The sequence below is a fragment of the Papilio polytes genome, unplaced genomic scaffold (assembly GCF_000836215.1).
Source record: "Papilio polytes unplaced genomic scaffold, Ppol_1.0 DF821511.1, whole genome shotgun sequence".
Classification (NCBI taxonomy): Eukaryota; Metazoa; Arthropoda; class Insecta; order Lepidoptera; family Papilionidae; genus Papilio; species Papilio polytes.
The window spans coordinates 506,061-532,359 of NW_013527693.1; the positions used below are offsets into that span (position 1 = coordinate 506,061).

Sequence of the window (26,299 nt, forward strand, 5' to 3'; positions counted from 1 at the left end):
TAACACACATGTTTAATCGATAAATGTTAAGCCTTTTTAAATGTACGTACTTAGTAACAAATAGACATTAAGTCAAATTTTCACACGTTTAATGTTAGTGAAGTATGTTTAACCATCATAATCTCTATGTCTACGTACTGGGTACTTAAATCTCGTGTTTTCAATAGAATCCACCTGTCAGAAGAGATAACATTAAAAGTGCTGGGGCCGCCTATGGGCTTCGAGGCGACGTCGGTGCACTCGTGGCGTGGCGGCGAAGGCCGGGTGTATGCGACAGTTTGCGCGTCACCACCGCCAGATGACGCCACATGGATGTGGAGCAGTTGGAGACTGGATGTACCATCACAGATTGGTAAGCAACTCTAACAGATACCACAATAAGATATTTAACTATTTCAGATGTTTTACGCTAATCATTCATGAGTTTATAAAGGTCGTATCATCTTTATGTCTATTACCTAATATTGACACTGATAACAATAAAGATGTTTGGATTCGTTATGACATTATTTAGTAACTTTCATCCGCGACTTCGTTCGCATGGAATATAAAAAAAATATAAGTAAGTAGCCTATGTGGCCTTCGAGACTATCTTCTACATCTGTACCAAATTTCATCGAGATCCGTTCAGTAGTTTAGGCAACAAACTCTAACAAACTTCCATCCATATTTCTAAACTTTTGCATTTATAATATTCGATGGCATTTTGCCTTCCAACACACCGTAATTGTAGTTTTTATCTATTTTTCCAATGAGAGAAGAGATGTTTTACAATGTTGATTAGTAACAATTGTTTATATTTTCGCAGGTCGTTACCGAGCTCTAAATAAAGAAGAAGTGGACGGATGTTACCGCTTCACGCTGTGTATTGACGACGTGGGTCCACCAGACGCGGGAGACTACATATTGCATGTAGAAAACGAAAGAGGATTCACTTCACTTACCGTTTCCCTTATTGTACACGGTTAGTATAACTTCGTATTGCACCGATTGCTAACTTCTTCTCTGTCTATACTAATTATAAAGAGGAAAGATTTGTTTTTTGTATGTATTGAAATAACTAAAACAGTACTGGGCTAATTTGAAACATTCATGTACCGTTATAAAGGTAATTTATCTGTGAGAACATAGACTATTTTTTTTAAAAATTCACGCAGACCAAGTCGCGAGCAACAGCTTGTTTTCTATAAATTTATTGAGAAGCTTATAATTCCCCTACTACTAAATTATCAAGATTAACAACGTCTCGTTTCTATGTAAGATTGTTCTTTATAAGTTAGATATTTTTATATTTTGTATTTCATCTTGAGTAGCAAATATTATTAAATGCCGTGATATCTCTTCACGCAGACAATTTTTCGGTAACAGAGGCGACGCGCGCTGCGCCCGTCATCGCGGCTGCGCTTGTCATCGCCGCGCTTGCTGTCCTACTATTGTGTGTCGTGGTACGCTGTCGACGACGAAGAGGTAAATTATGAAATTAAAAAAAAAACATGTGCGCATTGGACTATCTATCGCACAACTGTTGTGTGCTTGTCGATTGTTTAGCAGCAAATTCAACTGTTTAGTTGCCCAACTAAAAATCGAGTAGTCTACGCAACGCGCGACTAAACAGTTGTGCGACAGTTTGGTTAAAGAAGTGCGCGCGGTCTTAGCAGAATGAAGTCCCCTTAGATTAGTTTAGTACTATGCAAATATACACATAGGAATGCATTATGTTCTTATCATCGTATTGAAAAAAAGAATTAAAACCAAATTACATAAATTGTGTAAACATTAATGCTGTAAACGTTCAAGAGCGTGGTAACATATTATTTAATGTAATTTCTTGAATTTCAGGTAGTGTCGAATATAAGACTGATGAATTAAACAGGTAAAATAATTAAAATAAATAATAAATATATCTGTCACTTGTTTTTTTTTTTTAATTTTATAATGTAAATTACAAACTTTTCTTATAATAGCGAAATAAAAGTGCTGCCGGCGGATGCTCTATACGGTCCGCAGCCGTCCCAAGCTTCTGGGACCACGGCTGTAGAGTCTAGCTGCCCGAGGTACTCACCAGCGGCTATGCAGGTCCGCCATGCAGCTGTGGTCTTGCAGCCGCCCACTACCGTGTGATCGATGGACAAGTATGCTTTTCTCATAAACCAACTTTTGTATGATCGTCTTTCTTTGTAATCCTTTTAAAATTAATACTTAAAATGATCTACTAAGGTAGAGGTCGTTTTATGAATACTCGTTTTAACCAACTTAGAAGTACTCTTAGATCGATGACAGTTTAGTTAAGGGTCTTCCTAAATCTAAACTGAGGTGACACCTTAAGGTTGGTCAAAACCTAAGTAGTACTAAGTAGTAGGAGCCCTATAAAGGAGATCACTAAATTTAAGAGAAAATTTTCATTTAGCGAGCATTCGCACGGCCTTAAAAATGGTCGCTTAGCGTCTATAAGTACGGTTCTTTGAATTATTTTGATACAAAACTATTCATTATTATTTGTTATAAAAAGTTACATTATCGAAAATATTTATAGAATTTTCTTCGGGGGTCGTATACTTTTTTTTAATGATTGATTTACAGATATATGGAATTCTTTTGTTACAGAATGCGTGTAACACCGCAGTGTAGTGTCAAGTGTGGTTGTAAATGAAAAGGGACCATTTAAAAAAAAAACTTTTATTCTCAGTTAAGTAAGCATAATTTGTAGTAAACGCTAAAGAATATAGAACAATGTGTGAGGTTTTATTATAAAAACATGAAAATTTTGGTATCTAGTAAAGTGCGAATCATATTGAAGAAAAACAGTGTGAATTAAGGCTATTGGAGTGTATTGACCTCCATGAAGGATATTGAATATGGGTCGTTGACTAATCGTAATTAAAACAAGCATATCTTCTCTGCCAGGTGAATAAATGTAAACTATTACTATCTTGATTTATATGACTTCTTTATTTTATTTAACACAAAGTATACAATATAATTACATAGCTGACATGTTACGTTTTTTTTCTTCATGTCACATCTTGCACTTGTTTTTCACCTAAAATCGTATTTTAGTTTTTATTACATTTGTCTTTGTCGGTGGCCAGTGTTAACAATGTAATCGAAAGAATCAATATAGACTGAACATCAGCTTCACCTTGCGGCAGTCGTATTCCGACAATCGAGAAAGCAGTTATACCACCATTGTGGACTTATTGTAACCATTAGTATTTTATTCTAGCTCACTTGTGCCATGGTGATAATATTTATTGATAAGAGCGCATCCTTGAAACTAAACTATAGCACAACTATTTAGTCTTGCTATGATGAACACACTACTCGATTTTTAATTGTGCAAGTAAACAGTTGAATTGACTGCAAAATAATCGACAATCTCACAATAGTTGTGCGATAGTTTAGTCAAAGGTAAGGTTTAGCAAAAGGCACGCTGTATATCAGGAATTTAGAAATAGAAGTCAGATATTAGCATGTACTGAAAATCTTTACTAAGTATAAGACATTTATTGTATGCATTTATAACAAAATCCACGGATGTAAATTTACCTTTTAAGATCCCAACATAAGCACAATCCATAGAAATTGTAAGTTTTTGTATAAAAATTATGAAATGTAAAAAAATGTACATAGTTTCTTTGGTTGATTAGACTGTAAATATTTGTAAATTATATATCTAAGGAATTAAACGTACAGTTAAGTATAATTAAATTAATATTTAAAGTATTATTAATAATCATTCTATATGTCGGTGGCTTAAAGGTTTAAGCACTTGACTTATAATATACAGGTCTTGGGTTCGAATCCCGCCATGTACCAATATGATTTTCGATTTTTCGAATTTTGATCTGTACATAATGTACCCGACGTTCTTACGGTAAAGGAAAACATCGCGATGCCTACACATATCGGCGAAGAAATTCAAAGATATGTGTGAAGTCGACCAACCCGCACTGGGCCAGCGTGGTTGACTGTGGCCTAATCACACGGTGGGGACATATAGTGAGCTGGTGATGGTGATTCTATATGTTATAAGAATATATTATTGCACAATTTCTTCGTAATATAAGAATAGTGTTGTGATAACTTAGCGTTTAGTCCGTATGCAATCTACTTTATAATTTGACTCTTGTCCGGTAATACACATGCAAGTAGCTGACACACTTGCTTACTTAGTGTTGTAAACATTGAAAGACTTTATTTTTATATTTATTTCCTCGTCTTTAATATTCTTTTCATTCGTTTAAGACACACATTTTTCTAAAGTAAGTATTAAGTAGTAAGTATTAATTGTAGATCAAATCTCCTTATCAATCCACAACACTTTGTATTAATTACACCAATACGATCTCGGTGATATTTTACTGGTGTGTGAATACATTGTGACAATATATGGCACTCCAGTTGTAGCCCTATTTTACTGGCATGTGTATTTCCGTCTTAACAGTAGCATATTTAAATTATGCAATTTATCTCTATTATCATATGTATTAAGCTTCGACACTTACCAAAGATATCAGCATAGATTAAATAATTGATACCAAAGCTAAGGAAGTATTGCTACTGCACAGATACGCCGTAGTAATTTTTGTTGAATACTGAGGTCTAGCACGAAAATTTGTGAGAAAGTGTTCGTAATGCCATTGACGAAGCTTGTGTTAAATACATCGGTGGGGCGCTGTACAAGTTAATTACAAATTTTGTTGGTTAATTTCGTGCTATTCACCCAGCTGACTACATTTTTAATTTCATGTGTAGTTTCACGTATTTATCAAATAACGTAAAAAAACAAAAGCAAAGTAAATTAGAACTTTATTTATGTTTTGAAAAAAAGTTTAAAAATAAACATTCTAAGAAATGGTTTAAATAAGAAGATTTTATTTCAAATCTGGAATGGCGAAGTTTCGAGAATTTTGTCGTAAACATGTTTTGCTGCAGCACTTACGTAGGCTTTATATAAATTCAATAACTTATGTATTTATACTTATTGTGATTAAATAAATTATTATAAAAGATAAAATGCGTTCCTTTATTTACCAAGATAAGTATGTTTAGAGCTTGAGAATGATTAGCTTTATGTATTCTGGGATCAAACTTTCAGCATGATTTTCTAAAAAAATTGTCAAATCGTATTGCCGTCGGCCGTCGGCAAAATGTACTGAGCGCAACTCGTGAAATATTTAATCGTAATGTTTTCAGTGTACCAAATTAAGAGTAATCTATGGAGTAATTTTATAATAGCATAATTATTCGTTAACATCAACTTTTCCTACTAATTAAAATTTAATTAATACTAAGATATTTAAATATGAGAATTAAAAAATCTTTTTCAGTATAAGTGATTTCTTACCTGCGTTTGTGTTTGTGACTATGTGTTATGTAAGTAATAAAGTTTCGTACTTTAAACATATAATAACATATTTGATTAAAATGCTAATTGATTTCTCTCAAATTCTATCTGTGTTATTCCAAATAATGTAAGATACCATTTAGTTAACATGTTGTAACACTGATCACCACTGATTGATATGGTCAATTTGGTTATCTAATTCACCATAAATATGTACCACAACACTGCTTTAGATATATAAGTACGTTATTATTTATTGGCCCAGTTCACATTACACAATCATTATCACCACCTCCCCCACCTTATTCTACTCGCGTAGGGTCGACACATCGGGTATTCGTACTCCACAAAACTCTATCATATGTCAACACAGTCATCACTCCATTCTTGATCATACATCTTCCACACCATCATACGCATGATAATGCTTCAATAATCAAGATTTGTGAAAAATCCTCCACGGGTGATCACGGCATCAAATGGACGTATGTTTTAGATAAAATGTATTTGAAACACTATCTTACTTTTATGGAAAAACCCTTCAGATTTTCAAATAAAATTCATTGACGTTCGTCATACCTATTCTGGTCGAAAATTTTATTTAAAATCATTCAATAACTTGCACCAGACGACCGATGGTCGTATTCGCTGCAATAAGATTCTCGACACATTGATTTAATTTTAAAGAAATTATACAGTGTCCGAGGCCATGTTTTATGCAAAACTAGCCCGAGACGATAACAGTCACAAACAAGGTGTCGGATACAATTGGTTTGAATTTGGAGTTAACTGTAAAGATTTTTTTTTTTATCTTACAGAAGACGAATATCGAAAATTATTTATATGCGAAGTGGTGCTTTCTATTACCGTTAATCTCCTTTCAAAGTTTAGAAGAAAGAACTGTATAGCCTACAAATTCGTGAGTTCACTAGCTAGGTAAAATGTTGTATAAAACAGTTGTATTTTTAATATTATCATAACCACTGATAAGACTATGCACCAGTTTTCATGAGATGATCATTAGCAAACGGTAAATATCAAAACAACATTATACAAGAATCAAGTAAAGGTGACTTTCAAATGACGTGAAAATTGTATTCGAACATCGCTATCTCTGTTTTTCTACAAGAGAAGGAAACGGACGATAATATTATCGTAATATTGGTGTTAATACAGTGAAAACTCACCCTAATATGGCGTATGACGAGTAAACGCAAAAAGCTTCCCGATTGGCTGAAACATGTTCTAGATGTCTTGAAAATAAATGCTGCTCGCCAGAGGCTTCGGGAGCGGCGACGCGAACAGTTCTTGTGTATTTTGAAAGAAGAAAATCATACTAATTTCTTTAAACGTAGTTTTGAAACAGTAAGTTATCTTCTGAACGTATTTTGTTTTAATTTTAATCCATGATGCATTACTTTTTTTTTAACCTTGACCATGATACCAGTTGTTGAGTGAAGTTGGGAAAAGAATTGTAAATGACTGTTTTTATAAGCGGGGGAATCAAATTTCATACTTGTATTCTCGGGGATACACAAATGCACATTTACAGGTATCAGTGTATGTCGCAGTCAAATTTGCAACGTCGCTACATTGGCATTTGCCTAGACTACTAGCCATATTGTGCGAATCAATTTTCAAATCACAACACAATTAATAATTTAGGGAGAAATAGAAAAGTAAGAATTAAAAGTAAAATAAAAAAATGATTTTTCAGAAAACAATACGAACGTAATAATGGCGGAAGAAAATCCCAATATATTACCATCAGAAAATGAAATTATCGAAAATGATGAGTTTGGAATTAGTTCTACGACTTACACAGGTAGAGAATTACAAATTTTCAGAAATAACAATAACGATAACAGTACGAACAATAATAACACAATGATGGTGAGCATCCAAAACCTTGGTGAATCTTCACAGAATTTGTCTGTGCAAGTAACATCTACGTCGTCGACGTTTACTACACGGATTACTATGAATAATAACCAGATTTCGACACCAGATGTCGCTTCAATTGATGACTATGAATCTGAAAACGATTACAGCGATGTTGATAACAATGACAGAGATGATACCTCTCCTGACAGTCAAGATAATTCAAACAATAATGGTACAGAAATTGAAAGCGATGCACCGACCGATACAGCTTCATCCTGTGGAGAAATAGATTCTACATCTAAACCAATAACCGATGAAGACGAGGAAAAGGAGACAAGAAAACGAACAATAAAGCCAGATGTGAAACCAAAAAAACGTTTCAAGAAGGATGATAATATTCCGGACATCTAAACTACTTAAATGCAATTTAAAATGTCTAAAAACACATGTGAAAAAAGTTATAAGATTTTTATTAAATAATAATCTATTCTTGTCTCTTTATTATTTATCAAATTAACACGATGATAATAGATTTAATAAAGACTAAGCCTTTACTGACTCTTTGGCTGTATTCATATATGTTGTCAGACAAAGATATTGTATTTTGCATTGAACACATTATAACAAAATAGAGAAATTAAAAAAAAAACATAAACTCATATGTATAATTAATATATGTATTAAAATTTATTAAAATAAAATAATTGTAACATATCGTGCCTTTCATTTCGTTCAATTTAAACGTTTTCTGAAATAAACACGTCTTCTTAACAAGGTTGTTTCAATAACGCTGTATAAAGTCCTCAGGGCGAGGTATTGGAAACGGAAACAAACAAAATGCATACTATATGCACAGAGGCTTGCCCTTACAGTCGTGAAACGACGCCGTAGCCTTTTTATGAATATTTCCATTACTATGAGTAATAACAGATTTATTAGTTAACAATGTTGTTAAATGTTGTTAAGCCGTCTATAATTGTACTGTCCAATCAAATTTTCGATCTTAATAAGAGACGAAATAAAAATAAAAACGTCAACTCGTAGTGCGCATGACAGGCATCCTTTATGAAACCAGCCCCTATTGGCTGAAGCTTTGTGTGTATGAAACCGAAGTGCGTCCGTCAGAGCCTTTTGGTAAGGCGTCGCGTACGGTCTTCTTACATTTCAGTCGAAAATTTCATAAAAGAAGTGTTACAAGTTTCCCGAGTCTAGTGATACAGTGGTAAGTATTCTTTTGAGTTTACAACAAGGTTTTCCTTAACTTTTTTCAAATAAAACAATAGTAGTCGAATATTTAGGTTTTATCTAAAAATAGAGATTTCGTACGTCTTTTGTTACTTTGTGGTGAAGTATTGTGTTAACGATAAGTTAGGAACTTTTTGTCCTATTTTTGACTTTAAATTTACGTTGGTTTGTAAGTTTTACTCTTTTTTTATAAATGCTAAGTAAATTTGAATTTTTTTGAGCGCCATTTTAAAGTTATGTTGAAACATATGCTTGAATTGAAAGTGTATTTTTTTAAACAATTATTATTTTATTCATGTGTGGATTCTTTACTAATTACTTAATAGCAAATTTCGTTCTTATCAATAATAGTTCGAATAAACTTCATTATTTTGTGTACAGAATTTTTTTATTATCAAAAAGTCATCAAAATACGTTTTCAGAATTCGAGAATGATTAGCTTTATCTATTTTGGGATCACCAAACTTTCTGCATGATTTTCTAAAGAATTGGTCAAATCGTAGAGCTATTGCCGTCGGCCGTCGGCAAAATGCACCGAGCGCTTCTCGTGAAATATTTAATGGTAGTGTTTTCAGTCTATCAAATTAAGAACAATCTATGGAGTAATTTTATTATAGCATAATTAATAAATGTCAACTTTTCCTACTCATTGAAATATGATTAATGTCAATGCAATTTATAAAACATGATTGGGTTTATTTCTAACATCCGTCTTGTTACATGGATGAATCGCATGTAACACGACGGTCTATAGTCATGAATGTGGAGGGGTACATCGGTAGAGGTAGACCTAGAAAGAGATGGATGGATTGCGTGGATGGTGACATGATCTAGAAGGGAGTGATGACTGAGATAACAGATGATAGAGTTATTTGAAGGACGAAAACCCGGTGCGCCGACTTTAAGGGAGTAGGATAAGGCAGGTTAGGCGATGATGATGATGATTGGGTTTATTTCTATTAAAGTATTATTTTTATTTCACAGAAAATTATAAGATCCAAAATGACTGAAGCTACTAAGGCTTTGAAATCATCACCAGAATCCCAGAATGATGAAAGCGATGGTTCTTCGAATATTGCAGCAAATCCAGATGGAGGTAACTCCGAAGAAACAAATAACGATGTCCTTGTAAGTTCAACAAATAAGGACGATACTAACTGTGATTCGACTAGTAAGGATGAAAACGAAATTCAGACTACGACAGATCGCGGCCTTTTCCACACCGACGAAGAAGGCAGCAATGATACAAATGATCTTTTTAGATTTTCAGACAGCGACTTTCATGAGATGGACGGGTCTCCTTCAACAGATGTAAATGAATCAAAGCATCAAGATTATTGCGTTAAAGATGATAATACTACAAATCTTCGCCTTGAGACGGTTAGCAAAGAAAACATCTTTACAGATCTGAATAAACAGCCAAACTACGTAATACCTCAGATAGCTTCCAATGATGGCGGTGAAACTAGTAAAACAAACGACGTATTTGTCATTTCAGATGAAGAAGAACAAGAGCTAACTTCAAGTGATGAAGATACAGATAATATTTTAAGTCAGTTAGCGGCAGACATTCATAATGAGGATGAATCACCTAAAACTGAATATTTAAAAGAGGAAAACGATCAAAGTTCAAGTGACGATGATATAACTTACATTCCAACCTATGAACAGAACACATTCAATGATGGTGGTGAATGTAGTAAAACTAAAGATATAAAAGTTGGTCTAAGTGAAGGAAAAAATCTAAGTTTGGACGATGAAGGAGCTAATAATTTGGCAAGCCTTGGAAGTTCTGAAAACGTATATGCACGCGCCGGTCCAAGCAATGAAATGCAAGCACAAAATAAGCCCCCAAGAAATAAGGCTGAACGAAAAATAAACTATACCGTACCCTTCAAAAAATTTAAGAAATTTTAATTTTCCCTCAATTAGTTTGGAAATAAATGTGGTGTAGTTAAAGAAAAAAATATAAGCTATTCTGTGTTGTGTTATAGGTGTATACATACCTTATATGTGTCATGTTTTGTTCGGTTTTTGATTCGACTATTATACAGAAATGACGTAAGAAAAATTAACTCCCTATTCGTCGCACGACAGTGCTCCCGTCGAGGTGATCTCGGACAAATAACCCTTTTCTCAGAATTACGTTTACTGTAAAATATAATTGTGTGTGTTAATAAAAGTCCTTGGTTGTAACTGAAATAAATGTTTTATGTGTAGTTTGAGGCATAATAAATGTAATATCATATTTATTTAATTATTTTCCCATCTGAATTCTGAATGTTTGTGAAAACAACAGTTTTGTGATTATTATTTGGAACTGTTTTCGATTTACTTTTTTTATTGTTACAAGATATCGAAATATGTAGAAGTATAAATAATAAAAATTTGATTAAATCTTTGTAGATTTTGCTTTGTAGATTGCTTTCATCCTTTTTTCGGTATAAAAAGTAAATTTATAAATGATCATTAAGGAACTTGGATAATGAATACACTTTCAAATCTTAAGTTTAGGTCTTACCTTCACTTACTACCGCCATCTATAATTGTACATAAATAAATTAGTCGACAAAAAATTGTTTTTTTTTTTAAATTGCTCAATAATGCCATCTTTTGACTAGGAAACGAAACATTCTAAGTGTACAAGCATTTTATAAAAATCTGACTATCGCTCGCGACTTTGCGTGAAATTTAAGAAAAAAAAACAAAAGTAATTTTTATGTTCTTCCAGACTATGCTCTATATCTATGTCAAATTAAATTCAGATATACTTAGGCTACAATTTCTAACAAACATCTATCCATCTAAACTTTCGCATTTATGATATAAGTAAGATAATCGACCAGTACTTTAAGAATACTTTTAGTAAAATCAACCATGAAATAACCTTTGAAATATAAGCTCATACCGCATACAGAAGCTACAGAGCTTATCTATGATTTCGGATGTCCATAAGCGTTGTGGAGCATCTCGTTGATTTTAAATCTTATTTGCCCTCTTCTCTCATAATAGTAATGAAAACTGTGTCTGAAGAACCTAACGTAAGTTAAAATCTGTATCTTAGTTCTAAAAGGAAATCCCAAAGAAGGTCACAAGTAAAAATGTATTCAGGTTGAAAGAAATAAAACATAGACGGAATCTAAAATTTATTTATATCAGTATAATAATAGATTTATGAAATACCATACGACGAATGCTGTGAATGAAAGGTAATTATCAATTTATCCTATAATTTTGATGATCTGAAAAGGTTACTGTGAATACAACACCGAATAATGAATATCAATAATTACTGTGACATTTCTGAATTACTATGAATCCAATCATGAACAAATGAAATTGGCACCTCTTTACTTATAACTGGATAAAACAGACAAAACAGATGATTTAAATGATTCTGAGAAACGAAGTAGTTGCTTTCTAGAAAAGTACATAGTGTATATTAAAATACACGTTAACACTAATAAGCATAAAAGAGAAAATCACTACTATGTAGCCGATTACGATGAATAAAAGTTACATCTTTTTGAATTTCTTGAAAGGGTTGCGAGTTTGTTTCTTCACAACTTTCTTCTTGGGCGGTGCCGAGTTCGTTGGTCGTCTCGGTGGACGATCCGTTGGATTATCATACTCGTTACGTATTGTTATTATCCCTGTTTTGCAATTCTTATACGGTTCACATGTACGGTATGTTTCACCGGTAGTTTTATTTATTACTATGGTTGGGACTTCTTCAAGCCACATATCTTTGAACCTTAAAAAACCTGGGGTTTCAGCTGTTGCTGGTATATATTCATCACACAGTTTATAATCCGGAGTTAGAAGTGGATTAACGGGGATACGTTGAACCTTAAGACGTCTATTCTTGTTATCTTCATTATCCTTTTTATCATTATTATCCTTATTGTCATTATTATCCTTGTTATCATCATTATCCTTCGTGTCATTATTATCCTTGTTATCATTGCTTTCCTTGTTTTGATTACAGGTACATTCCAAGTTATTCATCTCATCATCATTATCCTTATCATTTTTATCTTCATCATTGACAGCTCCATTATCAGGAGCTTCATCATTAGAAGCTCCAGTTTGGGTAGATATATCCTCTTTTACACTCATTTTGTTTGCAAATTCTGAAATAGAAACAAGACATGTCGTTTATTATCCTAAAATTGTCTATTATTGAAAGGATTTGTTTTATTTATTTAAACTTTTTACATAAAAGATAACAAATAATGTCATAGATACAAGTATAAAGGCGGGAAGAACAGGTAAACTCGCACCATAAGAATTATCTTACTACTGAGTACATGATATAGGTAGAATAATAAAAGATGTATAACTATGACAAATGTTACTCGCTGTATAATTTTCATCAAACAGAATATTTCTGAGAGTCGCCTACAATTATTTATAGAATAACAAACGTAAAACTACTTAGTTCATAAAGTAATCGCTAAAAAAAATATGACAATCATAAACATTTTCACTAGGAACTATTGAAATCTATTTATAGACGATATAGTATTGATCGATGTTGAAACCTTCGCATGTGCAGGTGAGTTATACAAAACATAAATAAAAATCCATGATGAATCTATTACAAATCAAATCACAATAATTTGCGCTACGAAACAACAACGATAAACATATTAAGGCAAGAGCAATGATAATTTAAAAAACAGACATACCCTTTTATAAATGTTTTCGTCGGGAAATATAAGCCACCAGGAAAAACACTGGACCACACCCGAATGCGAGAAGGCTTTGTCGGACGGGGTTTACAAACATTGAACTAACTAGCCAATCAGAAATGGGTGCGCGGTCATACATTTCCGTCATGCGCGTTAACACCTTTGTAATTTATATCAAAACAAAGCTTTGATTGCAAACACATCATTTTTGAAACTGACGGCAAACATAAAATAAGACGCGACAAAAAATAATCAAGAGGAAAGTAAATGGATCAAGAGATAAAGCGCGGCATGAAAATTTTGTTCTGATGTTGACTAGTGTTTTATAGGACAGTGACCTAATTTACGACGAGTAGATTCCAGGTGACGCACGCAAGTTATATTGCTAGTAAATATATTAACAACTAGTATCGGACGCCGTGATTTCGATGTTGAGTTAACAACCCTATTTGTAATATATTGAAATTAAATGTTACAAATTAAACATAAGGTAACAAATAAACACAAAATTACAATGGTTAGATAACTACTAAAATAACATTATTTTGCTATTTCATAAAGGGATTCTGTTCTTATCTTAACTCTTAATCATCTTTATTCAAATCATCACCAGATACAAGATAATTGGTAAAAAAATAAATGTTAGCTTGGTTTATTGCTTAACAAATAATTAGGAAGATGCTACTACGCTAATTAACTATGAACTAAGTATAACAATTTGTGTAAAAATTGTTTTCAAAACTGAATATTCGGTTTTTATTCATTATTATTATTTATACGGTTATTTCATTACCATTACCATTGCCTACCATATCAATCTTTCTGTTGTCAACTATATGGTTACAGCGCCATCTCTTGTTTAACTCAAGACGCTGTATACGGACTGAAGCTCTGCAGATTTCCTTTCATGGAGATACACTTGTAACTAACAAGGCTGACTGGTTTTAAGTTATTTCCGTAAGATGGCGCTTATATACAAATACTACTATTACTTTTTATACGCAAGTTTGGAGACTCAATAGCAAGCATTGAGTTAAGTTGAAGATATTCTGTAAAATTCATATGAAAAAATGTCTAAAAAATATGTCTGATAGAAGCCAGAAAATTCGGTGCTCTTTTGGACTTGGGTTATTTTACCTACGAATTTTCGTATCATTTCGTAATTTAAAAAAATGAAATCTTTAAAATGTACGGTTAAGAGTTTTCTTAATATTAATATACTTTGCAAAATGTAAACTGAAAATGTTTCTCTAATTTATACCCAAGCACTTAATCGTAACTTAAACATCAAACTCAAAGATTGATTTCAACTTAATGAAATTCCGATGTTCCAGCTAGTTTCCAAGTATTTTGTACACAAATCGCCAACAACATAGCTTGAATTTTGTTAAACTTTATGTCTCGAAGACTCAGTATACTACTTAATAAAGACTCATGACAGTCTCGCGTTTGGAGGTACATACTCTTCAGAAATTAATTTCAAAACTCAGAACGCGACAAGGAGTACCTTATAAAAAGGGTTAATTTTAACACATTTTAACGACAATACTCTATCTACATTTATACTAATATTATAAAGAGGAAAGATTTGTATTTTTGTATGTATTTCAATAACACAAAAACTACTAGGCCGATTTTAAAAATTCTTGCACCATTAAACAGCTACGTTATCAATGAGTAACATAGGCTATATTTTTTTATTTCACACGGGCGAAGTCGCGAGCAACAGCTAGTCTTTCATAATTTTTATAGACCTATCTACTTTTGATCGGTTCATATACTTAGAGCTTAGACTTAGTTTAGGGTGACTAGGGATCGTTTTACCTAGCTTTTTTCCATCTCTGTATGTTTTAGATTTTCAAGCCTTACCGTCATTAAATGTGAAAATATCGCAATCAACTTAATGAACAGATTGTGTAGCAAGTTAGTGCCAACGAAATTTGGCAAAGGACTATCACGCAACAGTGGCCAAAGTGTACGCTTCTAAAGTTTGGGATACATTTCATCCCGTCACCGGTAAGCCGTAAACCCGCGCGCCACCGGGATGGTATAAAACTGTCCTTTTATACGCTATCTGGACTGATACTAGCTTTTTAAAATATTTTCATAGCATACTTGGTATACGAATATTTATTTCATTTTCTCGCTTTTGTTTTCCTAATTCTTAATTATCTAAGTTTACTCTCTTTCTTACTAGCTTGTATCCCTTATAGTGCTCAGCTATATTTTTTAATTTCTTCCATTTCGCTTTATCTTGGCACTCGACCATGAATTTTAATTACCTCTTTCCACCTTATTTTGGGTCTGCATCTAACTCTTCAAAGCTTATTTTGAATAAAACCGCGATAGTCGCAATTAGTGTTAGATGATTGAGCAAGTAATAACCTATTATTTTACGTTTAAAATTCTCAAGAGAATCAGAGGTTAAAAGTTACAATTACCTTGACCATTTTAATAGTGGTGAACTTATCTTGTGAAAGGTAAGTTCAGATGATTTGTGACCATGAATTGTTTAACCATTTACTGCATTTTGCGTAAGTCGTAAAATGGTTACTGATGGAGTAACGAAAAGTAGTTAGAATGTAGAACATTCACACAATAATATTAACTGTTTTATTCTAACTTGACATTGAACGATAATATAATTATGAGTCTTTTAAGTAGATATTGAAACGAATTTCAAATGCGCTTTGTATTCTCCGCTTATAGTGTAATAGACGTCGTAATTTGAAATGTATTCGCAATTTAAGCGTTACGTTATAATTTAAGAAGCTGTTACTTTAAATGTCGTTTCAGTAATCGGCCGTTTACAAGGTACCTGTTATCAATCCTCTTTCCTATATTTACTCCAAAAGAAATTGTACAATGTTTAATTCAAAAACGTACAAGTTATTAGAAATCGAGTTCCACATATTGAAGTATCCCCTCACCGAAGAGGGTCAGGTAAAAACAAAGAATAAATTTCTTTCCCTTGTCTACGGTTAAAGGTCGCCGCTGTCTAGAGGGATACCTTTCAATCGTTCCCAAATTCAATTATCCTATGCAATAGGGGGTCCGCAAATGTTTGCCTAAAGCACAAAACAAAGGTACGATCGTATTACGGATATAAGTTACGAAAGTTATGAACATCATCATAAAAATATTGACTTCTTTTATGCATATCGTTGTCCCTAAAATAGAATCATACTAATATTATAAATGCGAAAGTTTAGATGGATATATGTTTGTTAGAGCTTGTAGCCTAAACCTAAAACCTAGAGGATACTTTTGTTTATTTTAATTCCACGCGAACGAAATTGCGGGCGAAAACTTATCTTGTATAAATGTGGAACCACAGTAATATTTGTGGAATATTTTTCGTTTTCCGTAGCTAGTCATTTGTTCCAAGTTTCAGCACACTGCGGTGAGATAAGAGCCCGGACTAGCCCGTGCCGTACCGTGCTGCACGTATCTCCACAGCTTTTACATATTCCAATACGTGGATTTGTTCGAAATATCATACGATCGGTTTGTTATTTTACTGTGAACACCTGTTTCTATATATTACTGAATCCTAAATATAAAAATTATGCTGACTCTAAATTGTGTTTTTTTTTCACTGAAGTTGCCACTAAAATGGTTGAAAACATTTTAAAGCCGATGATCATGATGAAAACTTATATTGCAACATAATTAAGACTTTCACTTGGATGTTAATACTGAGTACCTTTCTCTGGTCGCGTCGCTTCGTTGGACACGACAAGATGAGATCTGTTGAGTCGATTTTTCCATCCTAACATAACGTACCAGTAAATAAATGTTATTTTAATCTGTGATGTAGTAGGTACATGAATATAACCTAGTCTGTAAGTACCCGGCATTATGTACAATTGATCAGTCGAATTATACCTCTCGAACTTACGCACGTCTTTTATTTCGTACACCACATTGGCGAGGACGATGGGATATTATAAACAATATAGCCAGTATCCATCTACTAAGATCCAGTAATCGACAGGCTTACGTCATTTTATCCAGACTAGGATTTTTCATGTAGAAACCAATTATAGAGTTAAGAATGGCTTACAAAATTACGCTCATCATGCTTTAAGTTACAGCTTTGCTGAACTTATTTAGAATCGTGGATTTTAGTTAATAAAATACTCTATTACTACGTAAAATATCAGAACTTCAAATTCTAGCCTTGTGCTATTATTTGTTTCTTCCGAGACTGTTCTATAATAGTTTTTAAATCCGTAGTAGAAATAGCTCTACATTTAATAAAAAAAACATTTTTTAATTTATTAACGAACTTGCATGTGCAACATAACCTAGATATTGTCTAAGGGTAAATAAAAATATTGTTCTATTCAAAGTAGTTTTTATAATTTCTATATCACTTTCTACGATTTTCTAAGGGAGGGGGCAGCTCCCTTACGCCTCCTAGCGAGGCTCATGGACCTCATGGATCTCATTTTATGCTATGAATTAAATATTCCCTTTTAATATAATAGTAGAAGCCAGAAGTACTCTTTTGTTGTAAATATAGCAACAATAAAGTGTCCCTAAAATTTAAACCAAAAATTTCACACCTTGTCCTATGACAACACACGAGGGAAAACAGTCGCAAGTTTAAGTGGAGCTTAACAAGTTGTAAACAGGAAATCGCACTCGTTTGTTTGTGAAGGGAAGCTTCTGAAGGGATTATCTGGCCCTAGGAGGTGCCTGTACTGAAAGCGACCCTGTTTGTATTGTTTTTTTCTATTTTAGTGACAAATCACCATTTACTTCGTGAGATTCCTTTGAACATGTGAAACAACAGAATGTGATTTATTTATTTAATAGAGCTCAAGTTCAAAAACATTCTAGTTATTTTGCTAATTCATTAGACAAGGCATTCTTGCAATAAACATTTTTCTAAATAAACTAAAGAAATCTTTAAAAATATCCAATTAATTGTTTAAAAACTACATCGCGTGATATTGAATACTTTTTATTATTATTTTTTATGTATTAGTTTATTAATAATCACATTCCTTTGTGCTGCGTAATTCTTATCTAAATAGCTGTGCTTAATTTTTATTTTACCTTTGCCTATTGTATTTTTTTTATAACCAATTGTAGTCCTTCTTGACATGAATAACAATAGATTGTACCGTACACGTACTTCATGCGCGTACGCTCTACAAAACTACGAACTCTACATTTATAATAACAAATTTATCAAAAAGTACAAATTTTTGGAATTTGAACTTTATTGCGTTTAGAATAAGGATCAGGGTGATTTCATCGACGTTGAATATAAGTTTGTAGAAGGCGCGTTTCGGTGCGGTGCACATGGAGTCGTCAGTCGCGGGCCCATTGACTGTGGTTCCGGTGGGGTCGATCACCAGAGCGCGGTGTGTACTTTACGTACGGTATTTGGAAGTTTGCGCGCGTGTCGAACGTTTGTCTGGCGCCAAAATTAAAAATAAATAATTCGAAATTTAAATTTAAAAATCGAAGGACGTTTGATTTTACTTTTTTTACACTTTTTTTTTTAATTGTTGTGAAGTGATTATGAAAGACGAATTAACGTTTGCGCGCCAATCCACGGCGGTTATAAAGTAGATCATTTTACGGATAATAAATACGAGTTCTGTTTTTTCGTTGTGTAATGTATGGTGATATATTGTTTTAAAAATGAAAAATACGGAGTTTGGAAGCATAATTCTGGCAGCATTTATTTGCGCGGTTGCTGTTAAAGTTGGTGAGTAATTTTCTGTGTCAATTTTCGTAACAAAAAAAGTTTTAATTGACTAAAAAAAAAGTTTTTATTTTGTTTTCTTTGATGAAGTTATTTTTAGTTTGTTCTGTATTGGTGATTTAAGTTTCTCATTGCCTGACTAATCCAATCACTAATTAACTAACAATGTTTTACCAGTGACATAACAATTACAGTTTTATTAATAGTACTATTTACACTTATTACTATTTCGTAATCGATTAAGACATAATAGATAATTTGTGGTATACTCATATTAATTACTCGCTAAATTAGTTCCGAAAAAAGAACTGTTTTTTACTGTAAAACAAATTTATTTATTAATTAACCTATCATTTGTGTATGTACTTTTTTTTACTAAATTATTTATGATAAATGACGTGTTTTGTTTTCAAAATTTTGCAATTAACATACAGACATACAGACAGGTAAAGCTACAATTTTTTTTATTTATAATACTTTGTAAAATATAAATATTTAAAAGATGAATACGTTTCGCACTTTATTCTATACTAATATTATAAAGAGGTAATATTATAAAGTATTTTTACATATTTGAATGTATTGAAATAACTCGAAAACTACTGCGCCGATTTCAAAAATTCTTTCACCATTAAAAACCTACGTTATCAGTGAACAACATAGGCTGTTTTCTATATTTTTTTTTAATTCCATGCGGGCGAAGTTGCACGGAACAGCTAGTAAATAATTGTGTAAGAAATTGCCTTCTGAACAACTTGGAGTGGATTTATCGCAACAAAGACCTTTTGTATAGACTCCTTACCAGTAAATCTCCTAACCATAGAGGGCTTCAATATACTCTGATAGTTTAATTAATAATGTTAACAGACTTAAGATGTTGTAAATACATTTTACGCAAGGATGGGCATATAAAGGAACTGAGATTGAAAGTTACCTACAAAAACGAAGACTGAAGAATAACGTAAGAAAAGATTGAATTCAGAATTAAACATTAAGAACGTGGAACTAAACTATCGCATAATTTTTTAGTCATGCTTTGATTCCTATGAGCGTATATAGAAGTGCGCACGCTCCGATTTGTAGTTGTGCGAATAAACAGTTGAATTAGGTGCGAAACAATCGACAATCGCACAACAGTTCTGCCACAGTTTAATCAAAGCTGCTCGCTCTAATAGACGTATTGAAAAATAGTACAGACAGCTTCATAAATATGTATCTTTTTCTTAAGTAGATCTTTAATATCAAAAATTTGTACGCAAATTTGTCAATCACTTGTATCTTCTTGGTCGGCATCATACGGATTGATACGTTTTTGTTTTCTTTTAAAATCAGACGTTTAATAATTTCTAAATCTTTGTAAATGTAAACATGTTTATGCTGACTATAGATACTGCATCAGAAGTAAGGGAAGGGCAGTAATCTTTAATTATTTTGGAGTTGCATTAAATTCGAAGCATACACCACATCGCATGCGTTAGTTGAACATTTGCAAGTCTAAACTTGATGTGGCATCAGTCGTTTACAATCACAAACTGTTACCAGACAAGCTTAGTGTACGGTAACTTTTAGATATATTTGAATATCATAATAGCTTTAAACCTAAAGCTTAAGTTATAAATTGTTTAAAAACATTACAATGTAAAAATTCTTAACAATTTCTTCAAGATATTATTGTATTATCTTTTTTGTTATTCACATTAGAAATAGAGAAATTAAGGGCATATCCCACCACTAGCTGATAAAAGCTCAGATAGATAAATTACTTCCCTGTCAGATATGGGAATAAAATCCAATATTTCCATTATATTTTTTACACGTTTGATTGTTATCAGACAATTTACAATTTAGTGGGACAGGCCCTTATTGTACACATGAAATCTGAGTTTAATTTTGATTCATTAACTTGGAATTGCGTATGTTTTTTTGTGCAATATGTATATGTCGTAGATCAAGATTCGTGTGTTTGAGCCTTTTGAATAATAACAATAACATTTGTTTTGTCTGTAAATTGGCGCACCTTAACTTTTATGCAAATTTATGCTCCAAAATTACAAATGCAAATGTAAGGATTATGTATTTAAAATTTATAGGAGCACTGCATTTTTCCCGTACGGATTTTTACAGGTGTAGCTGTGTATCAAATATAACATTTTTAAATAGAAACATTAAAACCTACTAGAGTAAAACGATGGTAAAATTATCCAATGTTTTTCATTCGAAGTTACAAGAGTACCGGATAAGCAATAAAAGGTTATCGCGCATTTGTCCACTCCTCGTCAACCCAGCAAGCCAGAATGACGTATCGCAGTCTAGGCGACGCGGCAGGTGAACGTCGCTGCCGGGTCAACAAGACGTAGACAAGTGTGTTGTAACCTTTATAGTTTTCACAATTTTTTTAACCTGTAGCAAAAGGTATTGCTGTCCCTCTCGTTACATTTGAGAAAACGGAGATAGTAATATGTTTTGATACAAATGTTTCGCCAGTGAAAACCCACAATAAATAAACATTGTTGAATATTTTAATATTCATTGTTTTGTTTCGTTCATTCTTGCGATAATAATCTTAATTCGGCTCGCTTCTACAGCGTCTGAGAAATGATATTTTTCTAATGATACAGTAATGCAATTTTAATACGTAATTTCCTGATTATCTTTTCGATTTTTGAAATATTAAATTTCACAAAACAATGTTAAATTATTACAGAGTAGATATTATCGCTAATGTTATATATGTTAATGTTTAGATGGATGTTTGTTAGAGTGTTAGCTTAAAATACTGATAGGATCTAAATGAAATTTAGCATAGATGTAGAGGATAGTCTAGAACACATAGATTACTTTTTTCAACCCACGCAGACAGAGTCGCGGTCGAAAGCTAGGAGCTTAATAAAATCTTCAACCGTAATTTATTCGTCAATTTTTCATACGATACAAATGTCTTATAGCAGCCGAAATGTTAGGAATGTCTTCAGAAAGCTAGGAGCATACTCAAATGAAAAAATGTACAAAGCGACCGTCTTTGTAATTGTAACAGTGCTTTGTCTTACGTTTCCTGAGACAAAGGAACCAGGAATCCAATTACACGACTTGTTCTACATTACTCTACGCACTGATCAATTCGGACAGTAACGTTACAGTATTTCCTAAACTGGATATAGGTACTGTTTAAGACTATAACTATCTCTGTTATTTTCTAAGATAATGAAGGTGATAGCAGTACATAGAAATGTATTCACCGTAACAAATGACGGAACGCAAAACAAATGACAGATAAGTTTTGGACCTCTATGTTCTAGAACTATACGTTATACGAATGAATTAACTTTAAGAAGTCTTATAGCTATTACAAAACAGTAGCACTAGTGGTAGAGAAGGTAAGGAGTAATAGGTTAGCATGGTATGACCGTGTTATGAGGAAGGATGAATTACATGTTACGAGGCGAACGTTAGTTATGAATGTGGAAGGGTACACCGGTACAGGTAGACCTAGAGAGATGGATGGATTGCGTGAAAGGTGACATGATCAAGGGATTGATGACTGAGATGACGTATGCTAGAGTTATGTGGAGGACAAAAACCTGTTGCACCGACCTTACGGGAGTAGGATAAGGAGAAAGATGATGATGATGATGATGACACTTGTACATTTTGTCTTTAGGAGTTAGATGCCGCAGGTTACGTCTCATGGTATTCTGCCACTTCTTCCCTTCTAATACGGAGAGAGTTGCAACAGTAAATTGTAAGGTTCCATTTTTTATCGTAGATTTGTCTTTTGTACTCGTAAAATTGATATCTACATATTTCAATAAAGTAGTCAGTTTTATTTCTATAGAAAATATTACGTGACGATTTCAAAAAGCTTTTACTATCTGTTAGTAACTCTCAACAAAGGTAAATGTACGGTAAAAAAGAACAAAAATTTTGGTTATCCAACGTTAGAATTTTAAAAAGTAGGTTACGGTTAACGTTTATAGTTGTAATTACTTTCGAGATACGGGTTTTGCCGCATCAAGAGTCAACTTATGCCTTAGTTAAGGATAAAAATTTTAATAAGAATATACTCGTACTACGTCCGCAAATCTCTTGATTATAATATTTATGGAAATTCAGAATATTCACGAAGAATTTTAGAGAATTCTGTTTCAAAAAAATTATTTTAATTTTCTTTAATCAGAAATTGTCGTTCGTCTTCGTATATTTGTTGGTGAAATGAACTAAGTGTTTTTTATTTCCTTTTTTTGTTCACTACTTTTATTGTTTGTTGGTTCCCATAATCACCATCATCTCCCAGGCTTATCTCACTTACGTAAAGTTTTTTTAGGGATTTTACAACTTCTTTTCTTACCAACCAAAAGTTAGTTATCGTATCCAGGCTAGAAATTTTACCTATGTGCCCAAGCGTTTCAAGTTCCACCAACTTTAGAAGTTCATTGGTAGATTCAATAGATTTAGCCACAAGTCTCTATTTGGGTCGTACGTGTTAGTAATTCTAGTAAATTTACATAGGGACGCAGTTGCACTCACTCCGGTTATTTCTATTAGTTCAGTCTCTAATTTAGGACATCCAGGGACACTGTTCTATAATTTAAACTTACGAAATTTAAAATCAACTCTCGATATTTAACAATTTTGTTTGACGTTTTCGAACGTGCAACATTAATAATCTCCTCTGTAAATAAATAATTATGTAGATAAACACTTTATGGAAGATTTTTGCAACTGAAAACAATACCAGTCCATAAAATTAGAAAGCGGTAAAATTCTTGATAAACTCCCGCTTTAAAGAAAATTGTGTACAAAACTCCATGCGGATTTTCTTCGAAATTGCGGTAAAAATATTTTATAAATATTATATTTCTCGAATTTTCTTCCTTCAGCTTTTAATAAAAATAAAAACATATCAATACATTTCAAGCAATTATATTAAGAATTAATTTATGATTCTGCAAGAAACTACTGGTGCTGAATGTGGAAATAACATGAAAAATAGTTCGTTTTAATAAACCAACGGTAAGAACGGATTTCCATCACGAAGTGTAACAAACAGTTACCAACCGAGGTTCCCAGTAGAGCCTTTAAGTAAAGTTAATCTCACTACAAAAGTTTGGAGTAAACGCCCGTGCTACTATCTAAAACTAATAAACTAAATTAAACGATAGATTCTAAAATTTGAATGCATGTTGCAAAGTATCTCCGGAACGTCTCAACGATTTTTGATGAAATTTAACACAGATGAGTAGAGCATAGGAAGTACACACAAAGGAGGAGCATAGGAAACACACACATGAGCATAGGAAGAACACATAGGCTACTTACTAAGCTTTTTTTTAATTCCGCGCGGTTGAAATCACGGGTATAAGCTCCATCAGCAACTTGCCATTGTCCCTTACGGAAGGTCGGTATACTCGTAGTTACCATGGCTACGGGTAAAAGCTTGTAATCAATAAAAATTAAATTAGAGTAATTGACACAAAGAAACTGGTAACCAATTAACGACTCTGCTACTATATTATTAGTAGCCATTTTAATGCTTTTACGAGATATTGCATTACTTACATACATGTACAAAAACATTGTCATCATTCTCTTAAAAATAAAAGTTACATCACGTATATTGTTATATCACTATTTCAGGCGTTTCAGAGATGAAAAATTAAAGTGCCGTAAAAAATATTTGACTTGTCTGTCTATAGAGTGATGTAAATTTTAGTCTAGGTTAAAAAAAAGCTTTCAGTTTTATGGGTAGCATAAGTACCTATCTTTTTTTCTAGTACGACTAAGTTTGTAAAAATCAATTGCAAGTCTAGTATCTAAGGGAATGTTCAGTTAATATCTCTTTACGTAACATTACACAAATTTTATAGTACTTTAATGGAAGTTAAATGTAATTATAATTAAAATTTCAGTAAATACCGCTCTGTGGTAAATGCGGCGTGTTAATTTTATTTGCCTTTGTACAGTTGGTGATATCGCACGTAGCCTGTTTGTCTAAACATCGTTTAGCGCAAGGAACAAATTCAGTGTCTCTTTGGAATCCTTTGTTAACTTGTGTTAGCTTCAAGTACTTACAAATTCACGTTTTATATTCATTGCAAAATGTTAATAATATTTAAATCTCCGTTTACTAGAAGAATATTATAGAACTTTTCTTGAATTTCTAACTAAATCAGCAAAATAGAATTAGAATTCAAAGTCGTAAGATCAGTTCCTATAGCTTAATATAGACAATTTAATTATTATTTAGATCACGGTAGTAACATGTCGATCATGAACTTATCATAAAGAGTATATTATAAAGAGGAAAGATTTGTATCTCCGCATGTATTATAATTTTTTCACCACTAGCTTTCGCCCGGGACTCCGTTCGCGTGGAGTAAAAACAAAAACAAAAGTGAGTATCCTATGTGTTCTTCTAGGAAATCCTCTACATTCATACCAAATTTCATAGAAATCCATTCAGCCGTTTAGGCTACACACTCTAACAAACATCCATCCATACATCCATCTAAACTTCCGCATTCATAATATTAGTATGATAGTATGATTAAAAATCTACATTATAAGTAATATAGGCTATTTGTTAATATTTTTTAATTAAACATGGACGAAGTCGCGACCAACGGGATAGTTAATTATAATCAGGATATAACGTGGCCTAGAGACAGAGACCAGCTGTTACATGGCGTTAGTACGTCAGGAAAAATTTAAAGGAATATAAGACAATTTTGGGAACCACAACGATGACCTACGGAAAAACCAATCATATGTTTTTGCGGGGCCATATTTGTGTATGTTTGATTTGTGTTATTGGCAAATTTTCAATAAATAAATGAAATAAAAATGAAAACAAAAGGAAGATGTAAAATATTTGAAGAAAGATAAAGACATACTGTTTAATAATTTATGTACTTAGCTATAGTACAGACTAGCTCTTATTCTAGCAAAGTTTAAAAAATATATGTATGTAGTGCGATTTTGTTAACTAACGTTTCATTACTCGTTTATATCTTTTGAAAAATCCGAAATTTTTAACTTAAAATTAGACTAAAACCAAGGGGATGATTCATAAGATTTACTTTATTTATTAAGTTAGTTATTTTAAAACAATTATCTAAAAATGTTTTCTTAGATGTTTTCACTTTCGTCGTAAACGAAAAATGCATAACAGAATTTACAAAAACATATAATTATATAAAATATTCCTTTATGTTTAAAGACATATTCGTGTAACAATTACTCGACAAAAATCTGGAGTGATTTCTGGAAGGCGGAACACGTTTTACATTTTTCATTTTACATTGTGGCAGAAATGAAGCGTGGCATACGTCTGCCGTCTTAAATAAATTTGCCGCATATTTTTACAAGCAAGCAATTTTATATTATTACTTAAGTGGCATTTTGAGG

General features: G+C 32.6%; 3 protein-coding genes across 4 annotated transcripts in view; 2 read left to right on the forward strand and 1 right to left on the reverse strand.

The window, feature by feature from the left end:
- The first annotated feature begins 173 nt into the window (after window positions 1-173).
- Window positions 174-3,272, forward strand: LOC106108510. Its single transcript, XM_013289686.1, has 6 exons — window positions 174-352; window positions 809-964; window positions 1,351-1,467; window positions 1,840-1,873; window positions 1,965-2,132; window positions 2,605-3,272. The coding sequence occupies exons 1-5, from the start codon at window positions 214-216 to the stop codon at window positions 2,119-2,121; spliced, it is 603 nt and encodes a 200-aa protein (XP_013145140.1). The 5' UTR covers window positions 174-213; the 3' UTR covers window positions 2,122-2,132; window positions 2,605-3,272.
- An 8,406-nt stretch (window positions 3,273-11,678) lies between these two features.
- On the reverse strand, window positions 11,679-13,246 carry LOC106108502 (putative uncharacterized protein DDB_G0278921). Its single transcript, XM_013289679.1, has 2 exons — window positions 13,168-13,246; window positions 11,679-12,609 (listed from the first exon to the last, which is right to left on the reverse strand). Exon 2 carries the CDS (start codon window positions 12,593-12,595, stop codon window positions 11,993-11,995), a length of 603 nt encoding a protein of 200 aa, XP_013145133.1. The 5' UTR covers window positions 12,596-12,609; window positions 13,168-13,246; the 3' UTR covers window positions 11,679-11,992.
- Window positions 13,247-18,508: 5,262 nt separating this feature from the next.
- Window positions 18,509-26,299, forward strand: part of LOC106108645 (hemicentin-2-like) — a 64,237-nt gene continuing 56,446 nt past the window's right edge. For both annotated transcript variants that reach the window (XM_013289899.1, XM_013289900.1), the window contains exon 1: window positions 18,509-18,898. In XM_013289899.1, coding sequence (XP_013145353.1) covers window positions 18,832-18,898 — 67 coding nt within the window. In that variant the 5' untranslated portion in view covers window positions 18,509-18,831. The remainder of the gene's footprint in view (window positions 18,899-26,299) is intronic.